This window comes from Octodon degus, unplaced genomic scaffold (genome assembly GCF_000260255.1).
Source record: "Octodon degus isolate 3935 unplaced genomic scaffold, OctDeg1.0 scaffold00016, whole genome shotgun sequence".
Lineage (NCBI taxonomy): Eukaryota > Metazoa > Chordata > Mammalia > Rodentia > Octodontidae > Octodon > Octodon degus.
The window spans coordinates 3,018,583-3,028,199 of NW_004524592.1; the positions used below are offsets into that span (position 1 = coordinate 3,018,583).

The following is a 9,617-nucleotide window of genomic DNA, read 5'->3' on the forward strand; positions in this document are numbered from 1 at the left end:
ATATATTTTACATGCTCCCTTTTCAGCAAGAGAGCTCAGCAGATTAAGAGCCTGCTTAGGCAGTCACAAGGACTGACATTTGATCCCCAGCACCACATGCTGTGCCAGCCCCACCCTCAGGTGTGCTGAGCTGTCACAGAGTTCAGGTGTGGCAGTGTATTCCTGTAAGACCAGCTATGTAGCTATACCAAATACATTTTAAAAAGAAAAAAAATATTTCATATATGTATTTTTTCTTTCTTTTTAAAATTAATTTGCTATCCTTAATGGCTATTGGGATAACTCTGAGTTGTATCCTACACTGTCCTCCAGAGTACCCCAACTGCACTGAACTGAAATTGCCCTGATATAATACTTTATTATATAAAAAAAAAGGAACAGGAATGAGGCACAGGTAGTACTCAACAAAGTGGAAATAAATGCCTGAGGTGACCCATGTAGTGGACAGAGCTAGAAGGACTCTACAACATCACGGCAGTTCTAAGCTGTTAAAATAGCCTCAGTTCTCCTGCAAAATTAGCTATGGCCACTTACATGAATAACTATACAATGTGGAAAGATATTTTAAGGATTTACCAATGATACCTGGCAAATCAAGGGAACATGATGATCCAGGCATGAGAATGGGAGTCCACAGTGAGTAGGAAACAAGTAGGGTTCTGGCCAAAGGCCAGATCATAATGAGCTCATTTAGCTCAAGCACTCATCCAGTGTGAACTCCAGTGCTCCTGGGTGAATAATTCGAACTGAAATAGTTAGCAGTTGATGCAACCAAGCAGAAAGGGGTAGGACAATCCTAGCCTCTTCTGGGATTCCAAACACACATGTGTTGGACCACTTGAGATTGTCTAGCTTTTTCAATTTTTTTTTCCTTTGGCTAAGGAAATCAAACTCAGGACCTTGCACTTGCCAGGCAGGCACTTAATGCTGCTGAGCTGTTCCCCCAGCCTGATACTGTCTATAGTTGTTCTTTGTTTCAGGCCTCTTTTCCCTGGGGTTCTCACTAAGTCTGTTCCACCTTTTTTTCACTGTGCTTCAGGTGAAGCACTTCCTATTTTCCTGGCTTCATGTTCACTGATTTTTTGTTGGCAATGTCCAATGTGCCAATACCAATTAATGAATTTTTCATAGATCATTTTATGCTCCCCAGCTCTAGAATCTCCATTTGGTTCTTCATTTATAGTTTCATTTTGTTTTTGAAATTTCCCATCTGTTTGCTCATTATATTCATCATTTTCTGCAAACTGTAAGCATTTCATATTAACTTTTAAAGTCCCTGTCTCGTAACTCTATTAATTCTGTCATCTCTGATTCTGTTACTACAGAGTCTGCCAAAAATGTATATATAAGCAAAAAAACCCTGCATAGATATTTTAATACTAAATTATGGAAACATCATGAGATTAATACAAGTTACCTTTTGCTTCTACAACTACAAGAGGGGCTCCGAGAGGTGGCCATTAGCTTCCAAACATTTAAGGCAAATATACAGATATAGATATATGTGTATAGATATTTACTTATCTATTTATACTGAACATATATACTCATCAAAATTGTATTACCTTTTTTAAAGATATTATTACCACATATTAATATACTTACACATCAGCTTTATCCTTTCAAAATTAACATTGAAGATTTGGGGTGGATCTAAAGTAGCTCTTCTCCTTGGATGGGATTAGTCTTCCTGTTATTGTGTGCTTTATTAAAGGTCCTGCTTGAATGTAGAGCATATTCAGTGAGGTTCCTATTACATGAAGTCAGAACTCCAATGTCTTCTCCTACATCTCTCAGCATTGTACAATCCCTAGAATCTGATCTGCTCTGCTCCAAGGGACTGTTCTCTCATTCTATGCTTCCACAAGTTAGCTACTTAGGAAAAGATAAAAGTACAGATAATTCTGCAGTTCTTTTTCATTCACATTCTTCTTTTTGCATAGACTATCCTATAGTCTTCAAATTAGACCTCTGCTCCTCAGTTCAGCAAGACCACTGTTCTCAGGGTTACATCTTGCCACACTATAGTCAGAAAAATGCCTTCAGGAAGAAATTTGGGGCTTTCTTGTTGTTCGCCTTGTATGTTTCTCTTCTCTTAAGCACCACAATCCCTGGTTTGCCCATTTCATCACATCTTGAAAAGAGCTGCCTCACTGAATATGCTCTACATTCAAGCAAGACCTTTTATGCTGTGTCCAGTTGTTACTCCTTTCAGTTGCAGAGCTGTCTAGAACCAGGTGAAGGACTACACCCACACCAGCTTTTCTGGCATGAACTAAACAGAATCTTCTAATCATTTCCAAAATAGTTTTATTTTTCCATTAAAATATAAAAGTCTTCATTTTGTACCATAGATATTTTCAAAAAACATTCACAAAAGCCATTGTTTAAGAAATATCATTAATGATTTAGTCAATGACAGCAATTAAACTTAAAGTAGTTACAATGCATATATAATTAATGTATATTAACTATGCTCAGAAAAATAAGATCTAGCGATAAATAAGAAAAATTTTGGTAGTATGCATAATTCTACCCTATATTCATCATAATATGTTCAGCAAGTTTGTATATTGTTATATACCATATAGAACCTTAAATGTTACACACTAATAAACATATCCAGGTACATAATTGGACAACTGAATTTTGAAGGAAAATATCGGTAACACAATTGTCTATTATTTACTGGCATCTAACTTATTCACAAGATTTCAGTCAACTAGCCTCTGTCCAAAGAATTAGCATCACAGAATACTTCTGGAATACTGTAAGGAAACAACATTAGATAAACTGTTTAATCAGTTTGTGACTGTATGTCTGTTTTATATGTTCTCAGGGGCCTTCCCCTTAGCTCAGTTCTTTAAGTGGCTGCTTCAACAAAGCAGTCAGGCTCAGGTTGCTGTGGTTCCATCCCCACAACTCAATCCAGCCAAACCTGCCCTGAAGGCATTCAGAGCCAAAAAAAATCCTTCTGGTTTATATGTTCTCTAAGCAGTTCATGATCTGTTTATAACTTCTACATTTGGTATTGACAACTCTGAAAATAAGCGCATTCATAATAAAATACTTATGTGAGCAGAAATGCTTTAAAAAAGTAATGACCAAAGTAGCTGAGAATTTCACAGAAAAAAATAAATAAATAAGGTCAATTTTTAAAGGGTTACCATAAAAGGAATTATGGAGATACAATTACAGTATCTAGGTAAAATATGACAGAGAACTCAAATCCTAAGTCAACCAGGCTTCTTGTGGGGAACTCTACTGTATAACTAATTTATTATGTATAGTTACTAGAAAAAGGGTAACTATGACTATCTTGATAACTACCTTTATTGTGTGATTCTGATAACATCCCTGATGTTTTTTTAGTTCCTTAAAAAATACCTACTAGTGATTCATCCAGAGACTCAAATAAAGTGATAAAATTAAACTGGTAATTAAATGAATGAATAATGTCTATCTGAATATATACCAAGTACAGTTGTATCAGCAGGTGATTTTATTTTTTAACAAGGGCTCCTAAGATAATAAAATAAGAAAAAGTGGATTTTATAAGAAATAAGTTATAAAATACTCCTGAATATATTTGGATATTTCATAAATCTGATATATTTTGAAATATAATATCTGGCGTCTGCTGTATTGGATGGCACAGATAAAATTTATGTCATCATAGCAATTTCTACTACACAGCACTGCCCTAAAGCAAGCAAATGTGCATTTTAGTACAGGACTGTTTACAACCCATTTCTTATTTCTTGTGGGGAAGGAGGGTGAAGAAAGAGTATAAGTACATCTCAATAATGTCCTCAAAATAATTTCTTAAAGTTTATTATAATTTTAAGTTCTTCTAGGATATGCTTCCCTTTGAAAGACATAGCTGAACTCGGCTGTGTGCGCTTACACTTTGGCAAGCAGGCCATGCTTGCTTCTGATTTGCCAACTCGGTCTAGGAAGGTCCTTCATCCAGAAGCATCCTGGTGACCTCACTCTCTCATTGTTTTCTCTTACTTATACTTCAGAATTCAATTTTTCTGAAAATAGGTCCTTGAGCCTGCTCATACTCGTGTCTGATAGAGTTGACTGCCTTCTTGGTAACAGCAAAAAAGCTACATACTCTGTTCTATTTGTGTTTAGCTCCTCCCTATCACACACCCCAGTAGTGTAGGAGTCCTCCTAAGGTACAAACCTGTACATCCTTGTGTTTCAAATATATAGCACAGCATTGGCCATATACTAAATAGTCAATAAATGTTAAATACATAACTTTCTCTAAAAATATCTGTTGTAAATTACTTAACTCTAATTAAATAACTCCTGAATAAGTATACTAACAAATACAAGCAGCTTACTCTTTCAGGTCCTTAATTAATTTGGTTTTTTCTTGGATGACTCGCTTATGATGCATTCGATGAAAATCACGTTCTTTTTGAGTTTTCAGCAGATCTTCTCTGGCCTTGCTGAAAAATTAACAATAACAATAACTTTAAAGTGGCTAATAATAGCCACTTTCTGAAAAAAATATTTAGTCTTAAGTTCAGATTTAATATTGAGCAATTAAAGCCTTGAAAGGTAAACATCCACTGTAAATCTCAGGAAAAATAAGATCCAAACTAATTTGTATAAAGTCATAATGTGTCAGTGGGTGTGCATAAAATGACAAAGTCGGTAATTTCAAAAATATGATCCATTCACATTTTTTATTTAACTAAACTAAAATTAAAAATATGCTGCCACAATAAACCAAGACAAAACCCTTTTACTCTTGAAGAGAATCTGTTTTGCTCACAAATTTGAAATCTATAGTTCAAAATAGCTACAAATAAATGTAAAGATTTTACAGAACTTAACTTTGAACTTTTTTGGTTAGAATATTGAAAATGAATACATATAATTCTGATAATGGGAAAAAGAAAGTGCATACATTCTAGAAAACCAAAATTTCTTTCTGTTAATTTGTATGAGGAAAATATACCACTAATTGATTAGATTACTAAAACTAATTGATACCTTATTAAGAAAGGTCTTCAGTATTAGTGTTAGAATATAGAAGAAGTTCAAATAGACCTGTCTTCTGCAAAGTCTTGGTAAACAGCTAGCAAAAGCACTCTTTTTCACTAAGTCCAAGTCCTAAGTGAAAAATTAAGGGAAATGTTTTATTCAACCCACATAATGTTTTAATATAATGCTGTAAAAAATAATTTATAATGAAAAATAATTCTCCAGAGTCTTGGATAACTGACAAGTGCTATCACATTAAGCCTCTCACATTCTGAAAAATGAACTGAATCAGAACACTGACATCTCATATTAGGATCAAAATAGAAGAAATTTGCTTCTTTGTGTCATATCAGAATTCAGATTTGCAGAAAATAAATGCACAGGAATAGGTTTCTGCTGTGAGCTAGGTCAAAGAAATCCATGAGGAACAGTAATTGCAATGCAGCCGAAGTAGTTCAGGGAAGAAGGCTCAGCTTGTGGACCCCAGGTGGACACAAGTTGATCACTGTAACTTCTTCTTATACCTCAGCTTATAGGTTATGCGGCAGGAAAAACTTAGATCCACCCTTCCAAGTTTCTTCCTTTGTCCTTTCCCTTTTTTTGGATGATCTACACTGTTGTTTATTTTACTGACAAATTTTTAGCTTTTAACCTACATAAATAATAATTCCCAATGACACAATCCTCTTGGCCTACTCTCTGCTTCTAATCAAATTGATTTTCATGTCAGCAATCTAGGCACAAGAAATCGCTGATTCAAGTATTTTTTAAAAAAAAAAAATCTGTGGAATATAGCAACGATAAAGATTTTCCAGGTTTTTTTCTAACAAATCATGAATTTGAAAAGTGACAGATATCACAGGTAAGCTAGGGCCTATAGTAAACTTCTTACACTTCCTAATTTTCTTTACATTTCTCAAAAACTTAAGAATTAACATAACTTTTTATTTTCCATTTTACTCCCACACAAAAAAAAAAAATGAAAATGCTAATTTCTGTAGGGAACTATTCGTAATAATGTTACATAGCCTGCTGTATATCCATGGCCTGCAGTGATCCTGATGTAAACAGTATCAAGATTTCCATGTTATGCATTTAGCTTCTCATCTGTGCATACAATTTTCTGAAAGAAAATAATTAAACTAAGCATGGTGTTGCAATCCTGCAATCCCAGCGCCCTGGGAGGCTCAAGCAAGAAAATTGCAAATTTGAGCTCAGCCTGGGAAATTCAGTGACTTAATGGGATCCTGTCTCAATATAAAAAAAGCTGTGTACCCTTGTGTATGTCAGGGTGGGGGAGTAACTCAGGGTAAAGTCCCTAGGTACAACATCCTTGGCTCAAAAAAGAAAAAGAAATAAAGAAGGAGAGAGGGAATGAGAGGGAAATAGACAAAGATAACTTCTTCAAAAGCCTACCATTCTTATTTCACTATTTTTCAGCTGTTAGTAATTTAACAAGTCTTTTGAAATAATATTAATGGCAAAACAATGACCAATTAAATCAAAAGCCACTTACTCATGTTATTATTGATTTAAATCCCAGTTAACTGTGTCTCAACTATTGGCCCAAGAATATCTTTAAAGTCAATTAGAGTGGATTAATCAATACTATTGGTTATGGTCTATGTCTGGATAACCCTGAAAGCCTTAAACAGTCATAAGGGGTTGGGCTTTTCACAGGCAGCTGAGTCTAAACTTTGGGATATTTCTTTGTCTAATGCTGGTACTGGAGGTGTGAGTACTGTGCCCTGCACTGGGCAGCTGAGCTGGAGATCACTCATACATGTGGGGCTAAAGCAGGGCCAGGCTGAGAATGGGGAGTAGCCAAGGTGAGAAAGATAAATGAATTGTTGGGCAGGTCCTTTCTCTCATTAGGAGTGGAGTTTCACATGTTATTAACCTCTTGCTGACTGTATAAATAAATGCACTGCAGTTGTTGAGCAGCTTTTTTTCTCCTATCAGGAGAGAGGGCTTCCCCTGACCTCAGCTTTCTGTATTCTCACTTATCTTCATTTCTTCATCTGTTATGGTCCTTGCCCTGGGAATTTCAAGAGCTACACTGTAGGAGGCAATAACCACCCTAGGACAGGTATCCTGCACACAATATAAGGGATAGGGAGAAAGCTTGCTTTCCCCTTTGCTCTTGTTGCTTCCACTGTCTTTCACCACCACAACTGGTTGCTCCTCTGACATGCCACCCAGCCTTGGTTCCAGTTGATTATGCACTGAAACCTCACAAACCATGAGCTAAATAAACCTCTTCTCCCTTAACATGTGGGTATGGGGCACTTTGTCTGAGCAACAGGAGAAAACTAAGACACTATTATTTGATACTGACACTCTTTTGTTTATATTTTTTAAAGCCAATGAATCTAATTAAGTACACAATGAGTTGCTATCTCTCTACTTAATACTAGACATTCATTTCCAAAATAATATTGAAAATGAGATTAGATAAAGACCCAAAGATTTTATTATTTTTTATTTGATATTATACTGCTTCTGGCCAAGGAATATTTACTGTAAAAATAAAATCAGTGGCAATTTTCCTTCAAGTATGCAGTTTTTGGTCAAGTCTAATACCATTAATTTTATTGAGATTCACTACGAAAAGTCTCATATATCTGACAACTCTTTTGAGATTAGATCATTCCAAATTCTTCTGTTATTTGCATAATTTTGCCAAGCCAAACTGCTAATTTTTACCTTTCATCATCATTGATAATTAAAAACCTAATTTAATTATTAGGATTAAAATTTAAAGATTTCTGCTTCTAATTATGATGTAGAAATCTGCAGACAACATTGTCTCTAACAACACAAAAAGCCACATAGATTAAAAATTGAGTTTTCCTTGAAACTGTGAAAGAGCTTAACAACAAGTCAAATAACATGAAATCAAAAGAACACCATGACATTTTGATTAAAGATAAGAATACAAACAATAGCCAAGTAGAGGAGGAAGAACATCAGAAATCAGCTAAAATTTTAAGCACTCAATAACATCAAGTGAGGATTAGTACAGTGGATTGAAATAACTAGGGATTTTAAATGCAGTTACAAGGCTATCCCAGGTATTCAGGAGAAAGATGGGGGCTGGCCAAGAGACCAGCAAAAGATTCATAACAGTGATACACTATTGGAGACAGTTCCAGTGGTAGTGATAGAAATGGACCCAAAGAAAGACTTACTTCATAGAACCTAAGAAAAGGTCAAAAAACAAAGCAAAGGCAAAGGCACTTTTCATGTTAAAAAAGACAAAAGAAAAACTTCAACCACTGATGGAAAAGGAACCACTTGATCTCAAACTTTTTCACAACAAGCAGTGGTTTCTGACTCCTGGGGTGGACATAAGAAATTCCCAGCAGATCAACTACAGATAGAATGGAGTTTGATGAAAATACTAAAGAGGGATGAATGCTAAAATATGCTGAACAATGCTAACCCTCAAGACAAAGCACACAGAAGCCTTTATCAAAGTGAAGAATGACTTAGAAAGTCTCATTAATGAGCACTGGATGTCAGAATAGATGATCTATATCTCAACCCGATAAAAGTCATGTATGAGAAACCAACAGCCAACATCATAATAAATGGGAAAAATTTAAGGCCTTCACTTTAAAATCAGGAACAAGTGCTGGCCAAATATCTCAGTGGATTAAAGCACCTGCAAGCAGGGGGATCAATCCCCAGGCCTGACCTGCTGGTCCGACCACAGAGCACACTGAGATGGCAATTAAGACTGGGTATGGTGGTGCACATCTGTAATCCCAGCTCTTGGGGAAGCTATAAACAGGGAGATCACGAGTCCAATCGAGTAGTGAGACCCTGAACACCCTGTAGACCCCTCCCTAAAAATACAATAAAATAAAATCAGGAACAAGACAAGGATGCTGTCTCCAGTACTATTCAATATAATTGTGGAAACATTAACCAGCACAATTAAACAAGAGAAATAAAAGGAATAAGTATTGTAAAAAAAAGTAATGAAATTATTTGCAAATCACATCATACTCTAAATAGACAACCCCAAAAACTCTAGCAAGAATCTTGTACATTTAATCACCAAATTCAGTAACATAGCAGAATACAATGTCAACACTCAAAAATCAGTAGAATTTTTATACACAAAGAATGAAAACACTGAAAGAGAAATTAGGGAAACCTCACATTTCACAATAACATCCATGAAAATGACATACTTAGGAATCAATCTCACAAAGGAAGTTAAAGATTTATACAGTAAAAATTACAGTATTCTTAAAAAAGAGATATAAGAGGATTTGAAAAAATGAAAAGATATTCCACGCTCCTGTATAGGAAGAAATAATATTGTGAAAATAGCCACACTTTCAAAACTGTTATACAGATTCAATGCAATCCTGATTAAAATAACAACAGTATACCTCTCAGAGCTAGAGAAAAATTTCCTCAAATTCATTTGAAAGTAGAAAGGAGCCAGAATATCAAAAGCAATCCTACACAACAAATGAAAAGCAGAAAGTATCACAATCCCTGACTAAAATTATACTGTAAAGCTACTATGATAAAATCAGTATGCTCCTGGTAAAAAGACAGATCTGAGGATGAATAAAACAGATTAGAAGATGTAG

At 35.2% G+C, this 9,617-nt stretch overlaps 1 protein-coding gene across 1 annotated transcript in view; it reads right to left on the reverse strand.

Moving 5' to 3' along the window:
* Window positions 1-9,617, reverse strand: part of Spag16 (sperm associated antigen 16) — a 1,217,230-nt gene that overhangs the window by 1,079,059 nt on the left and 128,554 nt on the right. The window contains exon 6 of the mRNA XM_004626710.2: window positions 4,356-4,463. Within this exon, the coding sequence (XP_004626767.1) occupies window positions 4,356-4,463 (108 nt within the window). The remainder of the gene's footprint in view (window positions 1-4,355; window positions 4,464-9,617) is intronic.